The following is a 24,048-nucleotide window of genomic DNA, read 5'->3' as shown; positions in this document are numbered from 1 at the left end:
ATTAATGAAGTTGGAATGGAACAGCATCTCCTTGGCAAATCTCAGAACCACAAACATAAATGTACGTAACCAAGGCCATTTGAGTAGTTTGAAACTTCAGCTGTTCTTGCTGTAGCCCCAACCCGAAAAACTGTTCTTTAGGAGATTTTTAAAGTGGGAGAAAAAAATTTTGCTGCTCTCATCTTCGTTCAAAATGGCCAAAGGTGTTCTGCGCAAAACTAAACAAAAAATGAACCAGGCAGGGAGTGAGGAGGACACCATATTCAGGTAGAGACCAAACATGGGTTGGGTAATCCCAAAGAGATGAAAGTTCTGGACATTTAGGGTAAAAGGAGGGTTTTTAATCATTTAAAAAGTTTTGTAACCTTAACTATTTTGGGTGCTAACAGGCCTCAACTACAGTTTTCCAGTGCAAAATCATGCTTCTTATTTTCTATTTCTTTGGGTTGTGCTCAGCCCACACAAATCCTAGTAAAAAATATACATGAAAAATACCCTGAAGACAATAGGACACATGCAACCATTTTATACCTTTAAGCCTTTTCCTCCCATAGTGAACCAACTAGCAATTCTATAATTTTTAGTTCAGAGTCTCAGCATAGTAGAAAGAAAAGGAGGACTTGTGGCACCTTAGAGACTAACAAAATTGATTTGAGCATAAGCTTTCGTGAGCTACAGCTCACTTCTTATGCTCAAATAAATTTGTTAGTCTCTAAGGTGCCACAAGTCCTCCTTTTCTTTTTGCAGATACAGACTAACACGGCTGCTACTCTGCAATCAGCATAGTAGGTAAAGGATCCCATCTAAAAATAAAAAAACTGGAATGCTGTATTTAGTTCTACCAAATTATAACTGGGAGGCAACAGCGTCCGCTTTTCTTAAAGTTATAAAACAGTTTTCAATTATAAGATCAGTTTTACATAAATATTTAGAATTTCCACCTTTCAGAGTGGAAGTTTCCCATACTTGCTCCCTGCCTGAAGGTGTGTTTCTCTTTATTTCTTTCCAAGATCGAGCAAAATTCCTTCAGTTTTTTTGCAGTTATGTGAAAACTCAAACTTTTCCACTGTAAAGACTCCTAATGTATGTTTTTCTAAAAGATATGCTCTAGGAATTATTCTGGGGAAGGCATAAAGCTTGTGTATACAGGAGGTCAGACTAGAGGATCACCGTGGTCCCTTCTGACCGGAGAATCTACCACATTTTCTGACAAAGACTACAGCAAAATCAGCTTAAATCCAAAACTTTACATGGACAGTCTTCAGTGAGGACTATAGCACTTTTGCATGGTTGGTGGGGAGAGAGAAATGTAGACTGAAAATGAGCACAGTACATGCTTGAAAACTTTCACAAAGCAAAATCTAATGAAGCTCTGCTCTTTCCTGTCAGCTCTGCCTTTCCATGCCCAACCTCACAGGCCCAGAATTTTCTGCTCTGAAACTGCTGTTAGAACATCAAACTTCTACAAGTGAGAATGAACATTTTGGAGATTGTAGGGGGTAAGAAATCATAGGATTTAGTGACAATATTTGAGTGGGGAAGGAGTTGAAAGTGACACCCAGCTTGTAACCAAGTGGAGCAGAATGGATGACAGAGCTGCTCCAATAATTGAGAAAGTATGGGGAAGGGTCGATTTAGGAGGAAAAAGAAGTTAAACTTATGACAGGTTGAGAAGTTGTTGGTACCAAGACATCCACGAAGAAATGTTTGAGACAATCAGTTGCAAGTTTGGACAGACAGGAAAAGGTAGGTCTAAAGTTATTAACACAAACAAGGTAAAGCCAAGCAGATGGACGACGTTACCTAAAGAGTTCAAAGGAACAGAAAGACCAAATATAGTCCCCATGAATAAAGTTACAGAACAACAGGAAAAGGACACACCCAGTGAAAGATTCATAAGTACGGAAGAAAAAGAGCCATGAAAGCCAAGACTTTGCAATAGGAGGTGAGTTTCCAAAAGAACCGAGTGAGTCTAAGACCAGGGTGCTGAAGCAGAAAAAATGGAGGATGGGGTTAGGAGACAAAAGCTAGTTTGTTATTTGTTAAGCATCAACAACGTGCTCAGCATCTACTTTCAGGTTTTTAGTAGTGCTCTTCACTGTGGCACCCAACTTCTTCAGGCCAGAGCCTCTGATCTAAAATATTCCCTTTTAAAGAGGATTACGAGACTGTGGTCAGAGGATTAATAGGAAAAGGGATTGCAGAGCGAGTTGTAGATAAAGAGGAGGCAGCAAGGACAGAACCTTTATTTTACAAAGAGGAAAGAAAACGTTATTTCACAAGAAAAATAGGATTAAATGAAGAAATACTTAGAGGAAGGCCACATGGTTTCCATATTTTCTTGAGGTACTGAGCGAAACCAAGAAACAGAACAGCTGCTGAGACACAGAAAGAACAAGCAATGGGAAAGGAAAGGAGGAGGGGAAAAAAACCCTTTGCTTCATCCTCCTGCCTCTCTCACACTTCTTACTCCTTCCTGAGCCATGCTCTGCTCCAGAGAAACACCACTTCAAGGTGGTGAGGTGCCGCTATCTTGGTCCCACAGCCCTGCTGTTTGCAGGGCTTTGCCAGCTCTTCACTAGAGCAGCAAGTGCACGGGGAAGGGAAGAAGCACTACCCCATCACATACCAGGTGGCACCCTCCCTCCCCCATCCATATCCACAAGCCACAGTTTCTTGCCATGGCCCCAAAAAATTGTGACAGGTGATAGCATAAACTCCTCAGATTTGGATATTACAAGAAATCACAGCTAGGGAGTACCTGAAAAATAGTTATCAAACTATTTATGTTGCAAAATCTATGCCATAAAATGTAATAACTACACAATGCGGACAATTTAAAATGTCTGTTGGAGTCTAACTTTTGCATTTGCTAGTTGATAATTTAAATTGTGCAACTTTAAAAAAAGTGAAAATTGTTTTGATTTTAATAACCAACTCTAGCTAAGAGCCTCCAGTTCTGCCATAGTTCTGCTTTAAAAGCCATTTACACTGCTCCTGGGTTACTTCTGGCATAACCAACATGCTAAAGGAAGTCAGAAAAAGAATCCCTCCCTCCCCCAATTTCCAAATCATGCACTTTATACAGTTTGAAACATTAGCATACCTGATAGCCTACAAATCCACCTAATGCCCATGATCGCTCCCTGCTAATCCATCTTGCAATGCTGCTGGCACCAATTTTTCGAGGCTGGGTAACAACAATGTTGCAGTAAGTAGAGCGCTGAGTGTAGTAATCCAAAATATACTGTGGAAGTTGCGTACTTTTACCACTACCAGTTGCTCCATGTACAATTACAACTGAACTGCTTTCTATCAAAGAAACTACCTGAAATTAAATTTTTTAAAGAATGCTCATAAGACCATAAAATATTTCAGTATAGAATTTCAAATAGTATTTAACAGTTTCCTTATTTACTTCCAAGATTTTTCTAAAAACTCATTTAAGGTAACAAACCGTGATGTGCACATATATACATGCGAATAATGTCTAGTTAGAAACAGTAACTGAAATGTTTCAATTGTGAAAAAGTACAGTAAAAATTGGCCTTGTACAACAAACAGAGCCTTTCAATGAAATCATACATTTAATCTGGGATGAATTTAATAGCAAAATTTTCCTTCTGAAATATACCATCAGTGTAGATTTGCAGTTTTAGTCCATTAACAGCAGAAGTTCAATTAATTCAATAACTATAGTTTACCTCTTCCTTACATCTGGTTATGGGCAAATCAGGGTATTTATAATTAGTTACTGGTATACAAGTCACATCATGGGATTCACATGGAACTGGTGTTGGAGTAGCTGGAAAGAAAAGGATCAAAGTCAAGTTCCTGTAGTTACAACAACAGAAACGTGAGCTAGTGAATACATTCACTGTATCTGAAAAGCACACTCTTCAAAGGACCCTATATTACTCCTGGGGGGAATTCTTCACATCTGCGGATGTGCGGAATTCTTCTGTCCCGCCTAATTCTGTATTTTCAAGCATAAAATACATTTTGCCCAAGCAGCACTGAAGTTCTGGGGCAGAACGTATTTTCAGGGGGCTGGGGGGGGGGGGGGATTCTCTGCCCAGTGCTGCAGAATTCTCCCAGGAGCAGAAGTTCATCACAGCACCCTGCCTGTGAAGCCAGGTTTGGACAGAGCGAAGGACACAGGGTGGCTGGTGGGTCACAGACTGGAGCTCAGAATGGCTAGTGGGGGGCAACAGACTGGGGCATGGGCTCAGAAACTAATGGGGTGACAACGTTCAGCCTGTGTATGGGGGAGGGAGGCTGCAGAGACCCATGGGGATGGGGAGGGTGGAGACGGGGCAGATGTGCCTGACTGAATAGGAGGGGTTGGGGTCAGCCAGGGTCTGCATTGGGGAGGCTTCCCAACTCCTAAACAATCCCACCCACCCCCCAAAAAAACCAATGTTCTCCCACCCACGCCCAACACCCTCCAGGTTCACTCCTTCCCTCTCCCTCAGCTCCTCCATTACCCCCGACTACCCCAAGCCTTTGCACTACTTCTGACAGGAAATACAGTTCTGTATTTAAAATTAAATGAATTACTCAAAGTTCTGCATTAATATGCCTAGTAAGGAATCCCTTTGTTTAAAAAAAAAAATTACCAGAATTTTTTTTTGGTGTGTATTGTTATGACATACTTGCTGACAGATATTTTGAAATAAATTACCAAAATAACTGAAACTGGAATGATTACATTGTGTTATTTTGACAAATAAAATATGCAGAATTTTCAAATATTGTGAGGAGAATTTTTAATTTTTTGGCACAGAATTCCACCAGAAGTACAAAATCAACGTTTAGGTCATGTATTTGCTTATTAATACTCAGAAATGTATTAGGTAATTCTTCTAACAAACTGAAGGGATCTTTTCTCCATATATGTTGGGGTTCTTTGGTAGTTATTCTAGAAAGCATTTGCTTACCTCATTGTTTCTATGCACTAGTATCATGCTCACACACTACTCTCCAATCTTACATGCTATTGAAACTACTCTCTGCATAAACCTTTTTTCCTTTCCTCTTTACCCCAGAGAACCAAAGATCCTGCACAGTCCTCACAACTATTACTACTTCCATCCCAGCTCCTAGGAATCATATCTAGGTTTTCAGAGCAACTACCAATTTATCCAACTCTTCCCAACAGCTGGATAAATGGAAAGACCCTCAATTACACTTTTGCATCATTTGTTTCCTTTCATCCACCCATCCTCTCAATGAAATCCTTTTCCTTGAACTACAAGCTAAAGTCATATTTGGATATGAAACTCTGATATTAAACACTGTCTTCTTCATCTAACATCTGATCATTAACTTCTCTTAAGTAAATTCTACAGTCTCATGGCCGGAACACCTAGCTAAGAGAATTTCCAAATCCATTTATGGGTACAGTTACTATGGGGAAATATGGAAGAACATAAAATCTTTTGATGCACACGTCACCAAGGCACATGTAGAGTAAAAGACAGAGTAAATGCTAGCTTCAGAACAGGTGGAAAAAACCCAAGAACACCTGCTCTGTAGGTAAATACTTTTAAGGAAGTGCAATTAGATATTATGGGTGAAAACCCAGCCTTACTGAAGTCAAGGGTAGAGCTCCCATTGACTTCAGAAGGGTCAGGATTTCACTCTAAGTCAGGGGTTCCCAACGCACTGCACCCAAAGCGTTGCTGTTTCTCAGCGACATTTCGGCAGCGATGCTTCCTCCTGCTGCCGCTTTTTGGCAGCGGCATTTCTGCAGTGGGGTGTCTGGCGCCCGCCACAGTCTTCTGGGAATAGCAATATGCTATTCCCACAAGAAAGGTTGGGGACCACTGCTCTAAGTCATAAAATTCACTTATATGAACAGGCAAAGAATAACTTTCCCAGTTTTGTTGCTTTTCTGAGGAATAATGACTATGAATGTTTTCACAGAACACAGATTAGATTATAAACTCTGATATTATAGATGTTTTATTATAGAAGAGATTATAAATGTCTTTCTATGCATTTGTAATATATCTATTATTATACTGGTAACATCGAACATATCAGAATTCAGAGCTAAACAAGACAATTATACAAGAAGCAGCACTGAGAGTTTTTGTTAGGCACTTCTAAAATAGTTTCGACTGTCAATAGGAACTCTCCACAAACAATCCTTCCCATAATGTGGAAAGGATGCAGAGAAGCCTAGACTCTATATAATACATGAGATAAATAGGTCCAGATAATTGCTATGTACTCGTTCAGCTGGCATCAACAAAATATGGACAAGACAGAAGTTAGTATCAAAACAAGAGTCCTTAAAGAATATTAACGTTGTCCTTTTCTAAAAGACTTTTTGGACAGGATTCTAAATATATTCCCCAGGAAAACTCACATGTAGCATTCTGTCACAACAACATGATGCAAAGGATAACTGGCTGCCTTCTGGCACATTCAAAGATGTCACTACTGAGACGTCAGTAGCTCTGCATGATTTGACCAACACTGGAAGAAGTCTCAAGCTGTTAGGGAAATGCTTATGGCATCAGTGTGTTTAAACCATTGTTCCTAAAATAATGTCGCTTTTAAGCTATTTAAGATATTTCTATGTAATAATTTTATTACACTCAGTACTGAAAAACAAAACAACAGCACCCTGTTAAAAATATAAAGGACACAAGCACGAAAGTCCAATTCCAAAAGTAAAGAAGGGAATTAAAGGAAAAGGTAATAAATATAGATGTGGTGGTAGCTTTAAGGACAAGTTTTTAAAAGAAGCTTTATGGTACTCTTTAAGAGTGGGAAGGGATGGAAAAAGATGGCATGAGTTCTACACTCTAGGGCTTAACATAGCAAATGCATAATATATTGCAAATTTAGACACAATGGCAGAATCCTTATAAGTCAGTGGTTCTCAAACTTTTGTATTGGTGACCCCTTTCACACAGCAAGCCTCTGAGTGCAACCCCCCTTATAAATTAAAAACACTTTTTAAATATATTTAACACCATTATAAATGCTGGAGGCAAAACGGGGTTTGGGGTGAAGGCGGACAGCTCGCAACCCCCCCCCATGTAGTAACCTTGTGACCCCCTGAGGGGTCCCGACCCCCAGTTTGAGAATCCCTGTTATATGTGGTAGGTGCAGTATTGACAGATAACTGTGCTAACCCCAATCTCAACAAACAGATCTTCAATATAGCCAGAGCCAATACTAGTAATGGCTTTAATAACCATAAGACTACACATATATATTGAGCAACAGGAAGATCAATTTAATCTTGAGGGATAACATTTCAAATTTCTTAATGATTACACACAACAGGAAAATGTATCAAGTTTCCCTTCTTCAAGTCATAAGGTCCACAGATCAATTTACACACTTTAGCTACTTGCAGAAGCAGACCAGTCAGTCATTGGCAGCCAGGGAATAACCCACCCAAAGAATTTCCTTCCAATTGAGGTAACTTCTATAGCCAAGACAATTCAAGTCTACTTTCCTAAATCACAGAGAGCATTAAATACACTTTGAGGGAAAAGCACAATAATTTCTCCTACTGCAGAATATGGGAAATCTCATAACGATAATAAACCCAAATCCTTGGATGTAAAGTCCCTTCTCCAGTCTGTAGGATCCACTGTCTCTGGGATGGGCCAGATTTCTAGACTCTGATTTGAAGATAGGAAACTTTCAGGTACAAACTCATAAATTTCTCTATTCTTCTTTGTGCTAAGGTCCATACATCCCTTACAATAGGATTTTAATGGCAGTATTTCCAGGGTATAAAACAGGATTATCCTTTAAAGGTGGACATCCAGAATAAGTTAGAGCATATATAAATTACGAACAAAAAAGTTTTAAAAAGGTTCCAAAGTCAATAAATTCAGCAGTTGGAAAATTCCAGAATTAAGGTTGCCTGTGAAACCTTATGATTCATTATGATAGCATGGGACCACAAAATTAACAGACTGTATTATAACGCATACTCTCAAGGGGGCAGAATTAAGATTGCACAGGCAACCCTCATTCTAACATTTAACTTTTAAAATGCTTGCCTTTCCAAACTTAATAATGTTCTTTCATAATAGCTTTGCACGTTTAATTTCCTAGATTTTTAACAGAGTAAACTGAAAAGGATAGAAAAATCCACCAGGTGGCACCACACTAACATCCACATGGTTTATCAGCAGGCTGGAACCTTTAAATCAGTAGTTCTCAACCTTTCCAGACTATCATACCCCTTTCAGAAGTATGATTTATCTTGCGTACGCCCAAGTTTCACCTCACTTAAACTACTTGCTTACAAAATCAGATAAACATACAAAAAAGTGAGACAGCACACTATTACTGAAAAATTGCTTACTTTCTCGTCTTTACCATATAATTATAAAATAAATCAACTGGAATATAAATGTTGTACTTACATTTTAGTGTGCAATATATAGAGCAGTATAAACAAGTCATTGTCACTCTCGTTACAGTGTGTATGGTAACACCCATTGTTTCATGTTCTTTGTGTATATAAATCTCCCCACAATATTTTCCACTGCATGCATCCGATGAAGTGAGCTGTAACTCACGAAAGCTTATGCTCTAATAAATTTGTTAGTCTCTAACGTGCCACAAGTACTTCTTTTCTTTTTAATAGTAGGTTGTCATCCTCTCTGTGCATCAGCACCAGAAGAAGCTGACAACTTGCGAAATGGGTTTCACAGATTGCTGACAGAAGAGGAATGTTGAGAATTAGGAAACTTGGATTCCATTCCTTGCCCTGGAAGGGTGTGTGCCCTAGTGCAGTAGTTCTCAACCAGGGGTCTGGGGCCCCTTAAGGGGCCTCGAGCAGGTTTCAGGGGGGCCTCCAAGCAGGGCCAGCATTAGACTCACTGGGGCCCAGGGCAGAAAGCCGAAGCCCCATTGGGCTGAAGCTCAGGTCTCTGAGCCCCACCACCCAGGGCTAAAGCTGAAGCCTGAGCAATGTAGCTTTGTGGGGGGCCCTGTGGCATGGGGCCCCAGGCAACTGCCATGCTTGCTACCCCCTAACACCAGCCCTGGCTTTTATATGCAGAAAACTAGTTATTGTGGCCAAAGGCCCCTCCCCGCTCCTATTGGACCCCTCCCCAAAGCCCTGCCCCGCCTCTTCCCCAAGAGCGCTGTGTTCCTCCTCCTCTCCCCTCCCTCCCAGGATTTGCCACATGAAACAGCTGTTTCGCAGGCAAGCACTGGGAGGGGGGGCGGGGGGAGAAGAAGGACACGGTGGCACGCTCAGGGGAGGAGGCAGAGTTGAGCTGGGGCGGAGTGGGGAGCTGCCGGTGGGTGCACAGCACCCACCTAATTTTTCCCCATGGGTGCTCCAGCCCCAGAGCACCCACGGAGTTGGCGCCTATGATTGTGGCACAGGTGGGCCATGGAGTTTTTATAGCATGTTGGAGGAGCCTCAGAAAGAAAAAAGGTTGAGAACCTCTGCCCTAGTGGGCTCAGACTTCTGCTCATTCCCCCAATCTCAATCCCTTTGACACCACTGCCTCCAACCTGCTCCTGTCTCAGTCTTCTTGCCTACCCAGTCTTCCCTACTCAAGCTTCTAGTCACAGCCCTCGGCTCCAACAAATCTCATATTCACCCTCCAGACTCACTCTCCCAGTCATCCCCATCTCCACATCTCTCCCCTTCCCTTCCCCAGACAGTCCCAGCTCGTCATCCAATCTGTCTCCTCCCATTCCAACTGGCTTCCTGTGTCCTGTCCCTGATTCCTTATTCAATATCAGCCCCCGCAGGTCCTTGTCCCAGTTTCTTTTTCCAGAGCTCCCCAGTTCTCCCTCGGCACCCCATAACCATGACAAATTAGTCTCTTCTCTCCCAAATCCCCATTTCCCACACCATCTGTTCCAAGTCATTTTCCTTTCCAGACAGTCTCGCTCATCCTATCCCAATGCTTCCACTCCCCAGCCAACTGGCTTCCAGTCCCATCCCCACCATTTCCCTCATCAGATTCTAGTCCCAGGCCCCACCCCCTCCCCAATTCTCAGTCACAATTTCTCTCCCCCGCACCCTCCAGTCCGAATCTCACCAGATTCCTTGTCCCAATCTACCTCTTTCCATCTTTCTTAGTTCCTTCTGCCTTGGAATCAGATAGCTTCCACTTCCATGCTGCATGGGTGCAAGCGGGGCGGGGCGGGGGGGGGGGGGGGGGAAGGTGAGGGGAGGGCACACAGACAACGAGAGAGAGACAGGCTCTATGCTCTCAGTTCCAGTGCCTGGCCCCACCCTGATCCAAAACAGCTCAGAGCAGCCATTGAAGGAAAAGTCCTTCTTAGCCACTTTAAGTCAATTGGTCTATGTGGATGGAACACATGCAGCCTGGTCAGCACTAGGAGCAGTGAGAGACAGCGAGGATGAAATCTTCTGAGGTTTTAATTATTAAGCTCTAGCAAGTCTCTACTGACTATGTGTCAACAGCAATTTTTCAAAGACTTATAACTTGACCAAATTTGTCCAGATTTTAAAGGGACTGGTCAAAGGCACATCCGTGACACAAAGTCCCTCCTCCAAGAACATGGGGTTACTTAAGCATTTATAAAAAGAGGTTGTCAGATTTTTTAAAAAAATTGGGCAACACACTGTGTATTTCCCGAGCCTTGTTCTTGGAAACTGAAATATTTTGGCTGAAATTTAACAAAACAAACAAACAAAAAGTACTTCAGGCTGAGGCAGACACCTGTCTGAAAATTTCAGCTCAAACGGTTAGAGTTTGGCAAAAGGTATAAGCAACTGAAAATCAGGTCTTATAATGTGAAGTATTGGGCAACCGTAATAAAAGGTGGTGCTATCAGTACACTCTAGTATCTCCTCAACTTTACTTGGGCACTGGAGTTTGGAGAAATTTTCTTTCTTTGGTAGAGGTTAATACTGGCTAAGAATGGACAACAAATATGCAGAATTTGGTGAATCTTCTGTATTAACAGCCAGTGGGCAGCAGCTCAGAATACAGGAGACATGACTGCTCTGCCTAAACATTTTCAGTGCTCCTAAGGACTTAACTTTGATGCTTAACTGATGGAAAAATATTTCTTGAATTTACTTAGGGAATGAATACTATGACAGTTGTGAGGTTTACCTGTCTGAATTAAAGTACAATATCAGATCTCATTAGAGAAAATTCCGAGTTTCCAATCAGATGAGGTTTTTTATTTGAGTTACATTGGGAAGAGCTCTATAATAGATAGGAACTATAACACCACCTTCTGCTAGGGTTCAATCTGGATAGTGCTGTAAGGAGCAGAATGAGGTTTCAAGTTTGGGCTCTATGATCTTGAGGGGCTGGAATAAGGCTGATGTCCTGAAAGGCATTTAATGATGGCATTTGTACAAAACCTTTTTTTGTGATCATGCTGAGACTATAATATTACGGAGTTGATCTTTTTACTTGGACATTGTATTACATCCAAAATAAAGTCCTCAGAGGGGAACTTAAAGCTGTGTTACACTGATTTAACAAGGTACTTAAACTATATCTTTGCTATAGGTTTCATGGACCTTCCCTCTGGATCACTATGCTGAACTAAATGGACCATCAGTCTAATTCACTAGGATGATTCCCATATCCCTAAATCAAGTAAAACAAGTGCCACAAAAACAACTGTTAATTATAACTGAGCCTTAGCCCTCCTATAATCTGCAGTCGTTAACATTTTACTATCCGTAAAATTTATTTTAAGATAGGTGCTTTGTTTGGCCTTTAAAAAAAAAACATTTATGATTGAGGTATTAACCTCACATTTCTCAAACTCAGATGCTGTTTTCCCTTTTAACAGTATCCAGCCATAGGAATCTTGAATCTGCTTATTTGGAAGAAGTGGTGGCAGCCATATATTTCAAATGTCTTGAATGTTTTGTTATACAGAAAGTCTTGCTAGGTTTTTGCCACTTTGTCGCAGAATGCCACAGGCCGTCTTCTAGTCCCATCACTATCCAGTCTGCTTAGTTTCCCCGCAATTTATACCATACAGCTGCGGGCAGAACACTGATCAGAAGAGATTGACTGCAACACAGGAATCTGCATGAACTGAGCTCCTACACCATGACAAAGTGGAACAGTACGAAAAGACAAGAGAGAAATAACTGGAGAGCATCCATACGCTATTCTGCGTTTTTATTTATATTCAGTGGGATAATAAATGCTGTTTCAGTAAGTGACAAGTTAAAGGAGGGATGTAACTATTTATAGTATATTGAGGGTATAAACATGAAGGAGAAGTTTTAGGGCAGACCAAGAAAACAGAAATAGAAGAAATGGAAGAATATTAGGAAAAGAAATTTAGCAGGCAGAATATCAGTCAAGATTTCTCAGCTGGAATATATAAACTTCCTATTTCTTTCATGAAAAGTATTGCAAGCACCGATCTCTTTTAAAAATAAATTGGTGAAAGCACTAGAAAATATACTTTAGGTAGAACTCTTGTGTTAGCAAGGGAAAAGGTGTACAAATGACAAATATTTGTCTATAATGACTATTAATATATAATGGCATAACTAGGCATTCTGCAATTAAAGGACTATTTAGCTCATTTCTTTTATGAAACTTCACATACTGGGGCCAACTTGATGCCCTCTCACCTAGTCACTGAAAGAGATGAGAAGACTAGGGCATACACTGTATCTTTATCAAAAAAAGGGCTGTCCTACATTAACTTATTCTGAGGTTAAGTAGCATGGTAACTGTTTGAAGCTGAGCTATCTTGACATCCTAGTCAGTTCACACTCCTATCAGAACTGCTGGGAAAGTGGTGCAGTCAAATTTCCCTCTACTAAGGGCATTTTGAAGGGGGAGACACACATACATAGAAATAAACTGAAGTGGATGACAGCAGTGCAGGAAAAGAGGCCAAGAGAAACAACAACAATCAATTGGATTGGTAACTGGAACAATACAGAATAAAGAGTTAATTTCGATATTAGTAACTTGTAAGACGCCCCACTGTGTTAATTTTGATTGATTAAATGAGCCAAGCAAGTCAAAGGTACTAATGAGACGCAGTCATTGTACAATTCTAAACAGTCCTGGTTAAGGTTTTGAGCACAGAGACCTCGACATGCTTAGTCCTATGGCAAGCATACCATTACATTTTTAAAAAACTTTTATTAAAGATACAGAAAAAGGAAACACAGTATTTGAAATGTAAGTATTAATTAAGACTTTCATTTTAACAATATTCCTTATTCATTTTCACTTTAGCTATAGAGTTTTCAAAAGGAAAAAAATCCTTGTTGGACAGTTTTTCCGATATTATTAAAGAGGGTAATAACTGTCCTTTTGGGGGGCAGAGTGGAAGAAGAAAAGTCAGTTGAGAGGACTGGACTTTAACAGCTCCAGACCATGCTTCCTAGGGGAAAAAAAAAAAACAACACATAAAAGGGAAGAGCAAAGAACAGCAAAGATAGAAAATGCAGCTTTTGTCTCTGGTGCCGATTCCTATTTGCAACCTCACTGCTAGAGAAACACAGCCCAGCAAACAGTCTCATCAACCACACTAAAACCTGGCAAATTTTTACCAGTATCAGGGCTATTTAGGGGATTGCTTTAGCTGCTTCTTTGGTCATGAGGCTTTCACCAGTGTTGCAAAGGATACAGTCTTGTCTGGCTATGCCAGACTCTTTAATTTAAAAAGAGATAGCAAAAAGATACAAAAGAAGAAATACGGTGGGTGAGGGAAGCATGGCAGGGGGTGAACAAAGTCTCACATTCCAGGCAGTGTTCAGGATTTAGCCAAAGCCAGTGGAGGTGGCAATGTCATCTGGGTCCCTCTCTCTGGCCTGTACATCCCTCAGGCTCAGGTTAGAGAAGGCCCAACGGTCTGATGGTGAATCCCAAGGTCCCAGGCCACAGTGGAAGTGGCAGCCATTATGGTGAAGATCACCCTTTCCAGTCCACCAGTCTCCCAGCCAGCCTACTTGAGTCTCTCCCCAAAAAAAGCCACAAAGGAAAGTGATAGGGACAAGAGCCCATTCTCTCATTTTATCTACCAATTAGGCTTAATTTACAACCCACCAACTTTGAGCCATTAGTTTCCAGTCCCACACTCCTTTTCTTTACCAGGCATGACATCTCAACACAGTGCTCGAGTTATATCAGTAGGCCTTTTTATTTGGACTAATTCAGTCCATCTTCCATTTGTAGTTTTTTCCATCAACATTTGTTACAGGTGATTGGAATATTTTATATTTAGTCCACTTTCCAACAGTTGGACTTACAATTGGGGGCTTACTAGGCCCAAAATATTACCACAAACCATCTCTTTAAGTATACATGGAAAAACCGTCTCACACAAATATACGCATATATTGCAATCCTAAATTAAATATATATAACCTTAAAGCGCACTGCATCTGTGCACTTGCATCTGCATACAACCCACTTATACACACAAGTCAACTGTTCACTTGTTAATACCAGTCCATCCTTAAACAAAATACAACAAATGCAGACATAATATGCCAAAACAGACCCCATAGTTTAAGCTCTTGTGTTTTTTTTTAACATTAGGATCAGGAGTGGGCAAAGAGCATTCATTGTTCACCTGGTCCAAAGTGAACGCTGTCACATTTGTCCAATTCTTGCGCCTCCAGTTTTCTGTACTTTTCAATATATTCAGCTCCAGCGTTCTCTTTGTTATGTACCCTGAAAAAGGAATGAAAACAAGTTAATGTATGCTTTCTAGCCTCAAGGAAAAGGGTAAACAAATCTCTGGGGATAACAGGGTTACTCAATAACTTCAGGGCCTCCACATCATGCCATGGCAGGATCTACCCTACAGAATGCACCATCCAGGCAGCAATGTTGTCCCTGGTACTTAGATGCTATCCTGGTTATGGCACCACATTTTCTGAACATCTTTACGTTCTGAATTCCAGACCCCCGAGTGACCAATAATGGTGGGGGAGGAGGGCTGACCATTTAGTCCTAATTTTCCCATCAAAATAGAAATTAAGATTTCTTTTGGACAAAAAGCCCAGATAATTCTGCCAAGAAAGGATTAAACAGAACACTATAATTCTTTTTTAATATCCATCTTGCATGATTCTCTGGAGGTAGAATAGTAACATGAGAAAATATGATCATATTTGCAGCCTTAAGGAAGTTTGTTATCCTTGAGATTAAAAAAAGGGTGGGAGGGTTGTTTTGTTTTTGCAGGGAGAAGGTAGAACAACACTATTAACGAGCATTAGATCAATGGCCTCACTTGAAATCCTAAAAGTTATATTAGTTATGTCTAAGAATCAGGAATATACCTTCTACATCCTGCCAATTCATAAAGTATTCTGTTCTATATAACACATAGCAAACAATATGAACAAGAAGAAAAGGAGTACTTGTGGCACCTTATAGACTAACAAATTTATTTTAGCATAAGCTTTTGTGAGCTACAGCTCAGTTCATCGGATGCATTCACTGGAAAATACAGTGGGGAGATTTATATACATAGAGAACATGAAACCATGGGTGTTACCATACACACTGTAACGAGAGTGATCACTTAAGGTGAGATATTACCAGCAGGAAAGCGCGGGGGGGACGGGACACACCTTTTGTAGTGATAATCAAGGTGGCCATTTCCAGCAGTTGACAAGAACGTGTGAGGAACAGTGGGGGGGGAACAAACATGGGGAAATAGTTTCACTCTGTGTAATGACCCATCCACTCCCAGTCTCTATTCAAGCCTAAGTTAATTGTATCCAGTTTGCAAATTAATTCCAATTCAGCAGTCTCTTGTTGGAGTCTGTTTTTGACTGTTTTTTTGGTTGAAGTATTGCCACTTTTAGGTTTGTAATTGAGTGACCAAAGAGATTGAAGTGTTCTCCCTCTGATTTGTGTCCATTTATTCTTTTACATAGAGACTGTCCAGTTTGGCCAATGTACATAGCAGAGGGGCATTGCTGGCACATATCACATTGGTAGATGTGCAGGTGAACGAGCCGCTGATAGTGTGGCTGATGTGATTAGGCCCCATGATGGTGTCCCCTGAATAGATATGTGGACACAGTTGGCAACAGGCTTTCTTGCAAGGATAGATTCCTGGGTTAGTGGTTCTGTTGTGTGGCTGCTGGTGAGTATTTGCTTCAGGTTGGGGGGCTGTCTGTAAGCAAGGACTGGCCTGTCTCCCAAGATCTGTGAGAGTTATGCGTCGTCCTTCAGGATGCGTTGGAAAGGTTTTAGTTGGGGGCTGAACGTGATGGCTAGTGGCATTCTGTTACTTTCTTTGTTGGGCCTGTCCTGTAGTAGGTGACTTCTGGGTACTCTTCTGGCTCTGTCAATCTGTTTCTTCACTTCAGCAGGTGGGTACTGTAGTTGTAAGAACGCTTGATAGAGATCTTGTAGGTGTTTGTCTCTGTCTGAGGGGTTGGAGCAAATGTGTGGCTGTATCGTAGAGCTTGGCTGTAGACAATGGATCGTGTGGTGTGGTCTGGATGAAAGCTGGAGGCATGTAGGTAGGAAAAGCGGTCAGTAGGTTTCTGATATAGGGTGGTGTTTATGTGACCATCGCTTATTAGCACTGTAGTGTCCAAGAAGTAGATCTCTTGTGTGGACTGGTCCGGGCTGAGGTTGATGGTGGGATGGAAATTGTTGAAATCATGGTGGAATTCCTCAAGGGCTTCTTTTCCATGAGTCCAGATGATGAAGGTGTCATCAATGTAGCGCAAGTAGAGTAGGGGCATTAGGGGACGAGACTGAGGAAGCGTTGTTCTAAGTCAGCCATAAAAATGTTGGCATACTGTGGGGCCATGCGGGTACCCATAGCAGTGCCGCTGAGTTGAAGGTATACATTGTCCCCAAATGTGAAATAGTTATGGGTGAGGACAAAGTCACAAAGTTCAGCCACCAGGTTTGCCATGACATTATCGGGGATACTGTTCCTGACGGCTTGTAGTCCATCTTTGTATGGAATGTTGGTGTAGAGGGCTTCTACATCCATAGTGGCCAGGATGGTGTTTTCAGGAAGATCACCGATGGATTGTAGTTTCCTCAGGAAGTCAGTGGTGTCTCGAAGATAGCTGGGAGTGCTGGTAGCGTAGGGCCTGAGGAGGGAGTCTACATAGCCAGACAATCCTGCTGTCAGGGTGCCAATGCCTGAGAAGATTGGGCATCCAGAATTTCCAGGTTTATGGATCTTGGGTAGCAGATAGAGTACCCCCAGGTCAGGGCTCCAGGGGTGTGTCTGTGCGGATTTGTTCTTGTGCTTTTTCAGGGAGTTTCTTGAGCAAATGCTGTAGTTTCTTTTGGTAACCCTCAGTGGGATCAGAGGGTAATGGCTTGTAGAAAGTGGTGTTGGAGAGCTGCCGAGCAGCCTCTTGTTCATATTCCGACCTATTCATGATGACAACAGCACCTCCTTTGTCAGCCTTTTTGATTATGATGTCAGAGTTGTTTCTGAGGCTGTGGATGGCATTGTGTTCTGCACGGCTGAGGTTATGGGGCAAGTGATGTTGCTTTTCCACAATTTCAGCCCGTGCATGAACAAGCAGCCTTATGGATCCCCTCCGAAACAAGAGCAGCAGATGTACAGTAAAGAATTTAAAAGTTTGAATAATTAAAAGTGAACAATTTGGCTTATTGTTGGAGTGATACATCAAAATCTACACAGCAAAAAAAGTTTTAGTGATAATTCCTTTCTAATAATGGCTGTTTGCTTGCTTGGACTACAAAATAATTAGTCTGTCATCAGTTTCAGTCATTCTGCTCCCTTCCCGGTCTATCATTTCAGTTTCTTGTCTACCCCAGCCCACCACTACAAACCCATAAATCAAAACTATGTTCTGGCAATTAGATACTACTGCAAGCACTCTGCACCCGCTGCTACTTCTGTTTAGCCCATTGCTAATCTCAGTCCATTGTTAGTTCAAACCATATTCCAATGACGTTCTCACAGAAACACTTTGTTATACGATCATCTAGTCTATACATTTCCTTGGCCCAAACAATCAAGCAGGACAGTGGGACCCCTCACCCAGGCAGCTGCAGGGGGTTCCCCCACCAGGGCGGGGAGTTGCAGGGGTGCTGGCTGGGAGTTCCAGCCCCGGGGGAAAAAATGTCACGGAGGTCAATGGAAGTCATGGATTCCATGACCTCTGTGACACAATCGTAGCCTTAGTTATACGCAATTGAAAACAGTGCCTTACATAGGAAGTGTTAAGCAACCTTAATTACAGGGAATACTAATGCCCTCACCTATAATACAAATGCAATATGATCTGTCATGGCTGTCTGTTGGAACATAACATGTTAGTATATACCAATGAAGCCCTAAATAGCGTGTGACCTGCCTATTTTTAGAAATACTTTAGATCAGTGGATGAGCCCGAGCTGGAGCTTCCTTGGCCTCAAAGGGTATGTCTACACTGTAATTAGATACCTGCAGCTGCTCCGTGCCAGCTGGCTTGGGCTGTTCAACTGCATTGTAGATGTTCAGATTCAGGCTGAAACCTTGGCCCTAGGACCCTGTGGGGTGGGAAGTTCCCAGAGCTCTAGCTGCACATGGAGCCTAAACATCTACCCCACAATTAAACAGCTCCTTATTCTGGGCCCCATGAGCCTGCGTCAGGGGCCTACTGCAGGGGTCTAACAGCAGGTAGACGTAACCAAAGAGAAGTCTGGCTGGCAAGATGTACTCTATGAAGGCACCTGGGTGATGTTTAAGGGGAAATATTTACAGAAGGTGGGATACTTTTCCTCATTTACCTTTTGCTATATGATTTAACTACTGTTATTTTTGCAGGGCTGGTACTGATTTTACTTTTTTCACTGTTTTCAATTGTTTTTAAATAACTTATTGGCACGTGTTTGGAACAGACACCTTTGTGGTAGTATTATAAATCCAAACAATATAAAAAAATTAATGTCAAATGAACAAAATACAACTGTCATTTCAAGAGAATTACTAGAAGGGAAACACAGTTTAACACGAGAAATTGTTGGCACATTCAGCTGTAAATGCTCTCAGTGCACTGAGGGCGTCTTGCTTTAAATAAATTCAGCAAGAGAAAGGTCTTTCTTTACTTGAAGCTATAAAATGACCTCCAATAGGTCAACCAGGCAAACATAACAAAAGGAAATCACTCAGTAAATTTTAAATTAGAACACTCTTTTGAAATATCAGACAAAATAGACTTTTTTGAACAGTTTTCACAATGGAAAAAATGACAAAGCTCAGCCACTATTGCATTAACATGCCAGGCCCAACTAAAGGAAAATGTCTTGTTTAATGAAACATACTAAAATATTTATATACACTGAATATAGTGCGTTTTAGGTGCTAGTATTTTAAAAATTGTTAAATACAAAGATGTATACATAATGATGTTCCCTGAAAAATAACTGATTCCCCCAACAAGTGCTTGACCTATGAAGAGAACGTTAAACGTAATGGCAAGCAAAAATTGTTAAGGATGTGTTCTTTTAAGGAGGAAGATACTTTCTGAGGAAGAAGCAAGAGACTGTAATTTTCCACTTAATACAACTCTGTTTGTGGAGAAGGAAAAAAAACAAACAAACAATCTGCAACTGTTCCAGTCTTGGATTTGCCATTAATTTCACCTTAAAAAAGATGTGAATGCACCTTAAATTGGATAGAATGAATAAACTTAATCAAAATAGTTAGTGAACGATCACAAACAAAGTGTTCTTGGATGAGGTTTACAAAAAACACTTAACTGTCATGTTTCTGATACATTTATTTTTCCCACTTTAATTTCCATATTTCATTCACCAGAACACTGCTGTTAGTATGGGACTAAGAGTTATACTTAAAAACTGATGTGATTCACTTTCTAGGTCAAAAAAGAAATGGTCTGAACTAAGTTGTTGCTATCCAATACAAGAATGCTGTCCCGCTTCTCTCCCAGTAGCATAGCTTCCTCTTTTCTCCTCTTCACACAAACCTCAGGAAAAAAGGATAGAAACCTAAAGCTGCAAAGGAATTGTTGTATAGGGAGCAGTACTACTACTTTAAAATTTTAGTATAATACACACAGTAGACTGTTTCATGGCCTCTTTTCTGAAGCTAAAATAATGTGACACTTTACATAACTGAACATTTGCTATAACAGCGAATAACCTTCAACTAGGGTTTGCTGAAGGTCACAATAAAAGTGTCTTTCCTTTTACTGGCAGTTGATATTCAATACTTTGAGTTTGTAATCTTAACTACAAAGATATGCTAACTTAAAAGAAAATGTACAGCCAGTCAAAAGTCCTAATACTCAATCCTATAAGGCATGCAGAATGATTTTAGAAATTCAGCTTCAGGGCTTTATATTTACATTCTAAATAAAAAAACTGAAAACGGTAGCACTACAACAGGAAGCCACTAGTGGAAATATTACTGTTCTGAATTAGGGCAGTGTAGCCGTCAAACATTGAGTTACACAATATAAAAGCTGAACTAAGGTAAGGATTTTTAAGAGTCAATGAGTTTTATGCTCTTAACTCCCTAAGGCTCTGTAACAATGGATTTTTCAAAATTTAAAAGACATACCATTTTCTCAAAATAAAAAGCTTTATATTTAAAAATATTAAATGACTGCACAGATGTTTCTCATGCTAGTTACTCAACTTTCCTCCTCTTAGGAAGTTACAAGTCAAAAAAAAGTCCATTGGCACAACTACACGTTTCAGTTGAAGTCTAAGCACCAAAAACCCAACCCCACCACAATATTTATATTTTGAAGAATGGAAAAGAAAACTTTTGGTTTCAGACAAAACAATTTAGTTTCAGTGTCTGAAAAATAACAGCTTTTTACTATAACAATAGTTCTTTGAGACCTTCTGTATCCTGCCAACTCTACAGCAAAAGAAAGAGTAGCAGCCACTAACTCCAAGGAGAAAGCCACACACTCACCACAATAGCAGACAACACCCCTGCTACTTAAAGAGGTTTGGGAGGGAAGGATGACCTTTGTGATCAGCGGAATCTTGGGATACCCTGCTGAGCTATGTGGAATTGGCTTCTCCTTTGTGATCTCTCGGCTCCATCTTTTCTCCTCTGGTCTTTTGGTTCCACAAGACAATTTGGAAGAGTAACAGTATTCGCTCATGAACTACTCACTCAGGATACTAAAATGAGCTGTCCCAGCAAGTTGTGTAACCCTTCATACCATAATTGTCCCTCTCCTTTCTTACATGCTTTAATAGGTGAAATCATTGAAATGTTTACATTTAAATTACTGTAACTCACCATACAAATTAATCCATCATAGAGATGCACAGGGCAGTTTCCCCCCTCAAGCTATCGTTTCGGACTCTCTGCAGACATCTATATAGCGGGTACACACTGTTCATCTTTACAAGGTCTTCTTCACAAGCATAAAGCCAAGAAACTTTCATAAAACAAAAAATGATCCTAGAGAACAAAGTAGCAGACTTCTAAGTTAAGTGTAACTCAGCCTAAATCAAGCCCTGGAAAGGAATGCTAACTTTGTAGGCCTGGCAGACTGTGCTAAATTCCAAAACAGCTACATGAAGGTTAGCGTCTAGAGGCCTTGGATTATAATACTGAAGCGTCCATTACCAACACTGCAGACACTATAATTGAGACTCAAATGTATACCTCAAATTAAAAAAAAACACAGAGGACCAAAAAAGTGCCACCAAAGTAAAAGAAGTGGTTAGAGGCAAAAACGCATCCTTTAAAAATTGGAAGTAAAATCCTATTGAGGAAAATAGAAAGGAGCATAAACTCTGGCAAGTGAGGTGTAAAAATATAATTAGGAAGGCCAAAAAAGAATTTGAAGAACAGCTAGCCAAAGACTCAAAAAGTAACAGCAAAAAAAAAAAAAAAAAAAAAAATTAAGTACACCAGAAGCAGGAAGCCTGCTAAGCAATCAATGGGGCCACTGGACAATTAAAACGCTAAAAGAGTACTCAAGGACAATAAGACCATTGCAGAGAAACTAAATGAATTCTTTGAATCAGTCTTCAAGGCTGAGGATGTGAGGGAGATTCCCAAACCTGAGCAACTGTCCGAGACTGAGGTGTCATTAAGAGAAGGTTTTGGAACAAACTGGTCAATTAAATAGTAATAAGTCACCAGGACTAGATGGCATTCACCCAAGAGTTCTGAAGGAACTCAAATGTGAAATTGCAGAACTACTAACTGCGGTATATAACCTATAATTTAAATCAGCTTCTGTACCAGATGACAGGAGGATAGCTAATGTGATGCCAATTTTTCAAAAAGGCTCAAGAGCCAATCCTGGCAATTACAGGCCGGTAAGCCTAACTTCAGTACCAGGCGAATTGGTTGAAACTATAGCAAAGAACAGAATTATCAGACACACAGATGAACATGATTTGTTGGGGTAAGAGGCAACATGGATTTTGAAAAGGGAAATCATGCCTCAACAATCTACTAGAATTTTCTGTGGGGGTCAACAAGCATGTTGATAAGGGTGATCCAGTGGATATAGCATACTTGGACTTTTAAAAAGCCTTTAATACAGTCCCTCACCAAAGGCTCTTAAGCAAAGTAAGCAGTCATGGGATAAGACGGAAGGTCCTCTCATGGATCAGTAAGTGGTTAAAAGACAGGAGACAAAGGGTAGGAATAAATGGTCAGTTTTCAGAATGGAGAGAGGTAAATAGTGATGGCCCCCGGGGTCTGTACTGGGACCAATTCTGATCAACACATTCATAATGAAGGATCTCATCAAAATTGCTTGAAGAGATTCAAAAAAGTAGTTCACTCTGGCACTTGCACTTCTTGCTGCGAGCGAGCGAGCAAACAATCACACAGTTGCCCGGCTAAACAAATCAAGAGGAAGTCTAGGAAATGGAGATGGGAGAGAAGGCTACTGAGTCCAAAAGGTGACTGGCTACCTTCTGGCCTAATCTGCGTAACAGGAGGAGCTACTACTGAAGTTCAGAAAGGGCTATTATTAATTAAAATGAAGAAGTAGGAATGGATAAGTACATAACCAATTCACCACATGTATAACAGTGGGGCACCCCAAGTAGAATACTAGAAATAGTTTTCCATACATTTACTGTGATCTAGAAAAGGGGGTGAATGGTGGGGTAACAATTTGATTATAGAACTTAAATTAGTAAATTTATAGGAAGGATTGTGATCAATTCCTGAAGAACCTAAGCAAACTAGATAACTGGGCAACACAATGGGCAGATGAAGCTAGAGAAAAGTAAGGTAAGACTACTTTACTACTTACTTCAAGGTAAGACTACAATTTGAGATTTTTCTATACACTGATGAGTTTATCTCAGGAAAGAGCTAAAATATTGTGGAAAACTAATTGAAGGCACCTGCTCAATCTGCAGCACCAAAATAAATTGTGCCGTATTGAGCAAGAGATGATAAAATTCTGTATATTTTTCCTAACTGATGGTATGGTTTCACCTAAGTATTATACACAGTTTTGGTCATTGTATCTTAAAAATGACCAAGAAAGATTCAGAGAAGGATAATGAAAATGGTTAAAATGTACTGATTCAGGAATGGGTGAAGAGAAGGGGGTTAAAGGACTAAGGGTAAAATTTTCAGAAGCACTTAAGTCCCATTTCCAGAAGTGACTTAGGCTCCTAAGTCTTAAAGTCAATGATATCTATGCGCCTAAGTGCCTAAATCACTTTTGAAAGTGTGATTTAAGTGCTTTTGAAAATTTTTCCCTAGGTCCACTAAGTGAGGAAGGAAAAACAAGAGTGAGGAGAGATAGTACAGATTGCTAACATAATGATCTCGAAAAAGCCAGTTAGATGCATCTATTGCCAATAAGATAAGAACCAGCGAGCACTCACAATTAAATGGCCACAAATTTAATGTTAAGAAGGAAATACTTTGTGCCATGTGTAATTTAACTATGGAACTAGGTGAAGGATATCACTGAGGCAAACATTTTTAATAAGAATTTATTCTGTAATTTACTAATTAGGATAAAATTCCTTAATACTTCAGGGTATAAGCCAATTTACCAGCTGAGGCCAAGCACAAATGTCCACCTAATGGTACTGTAGTAAGTGGGAGGAATTATGCCTCCCGAGGAAGCATTCAGGATTGGCCACTGGATAT

At 40.5% G+C, this 24,048-nt stretch overlaps 1 protein-coding gene across 1 annotated transcript in view; it reads right to left on the bottom strand.

Annotated features, from left to right (window-relative positions):
• Positions 1-24,048, bottom strand: part of TDRD9 (tudor domain containing 9) — a 136,420-nt gene that overhangs the window by 104,291 nt on the left and 8,081 nt on the right. The window contains exons 2-4 of the mRNA XM_074956329.1: positions 14,547-14,654; positions 3,705-3,795; positions 3,107-3,328 (exon numbers count right to left, since the gene is read on the bottom strand). Of these exons, the coding sequence (XP_074812430.1) occupies positions 3,107-3,328; positions 3,705-3,795; positions 14,547-14,654 (421 nt within the window). The remainder of the gene's footprint in view (positions 1-3,106; positions 3,329-3,704; positions 3,796-14,546; positions 14,655-24,048) is intronic.

This window comes from Natator depressus, chromosome 6 (genome assembly GCF_965152275.1).
Source record: "Natator depressus isolate rNatDep1 chromosome 6, rNatDep2.hap1, whole genome shotgun sequence".
Taxonomy (NCBI): Eukaryota; Metazoa; Chordata; order Testudines; family Cheloniidae; genus Natator; species Natator depressus.
The sequence above is the reverse complement of the archived record's forward strand: the minus strand, read 5'-3'. Positions and strand labels throughout refer to the sequence as shown.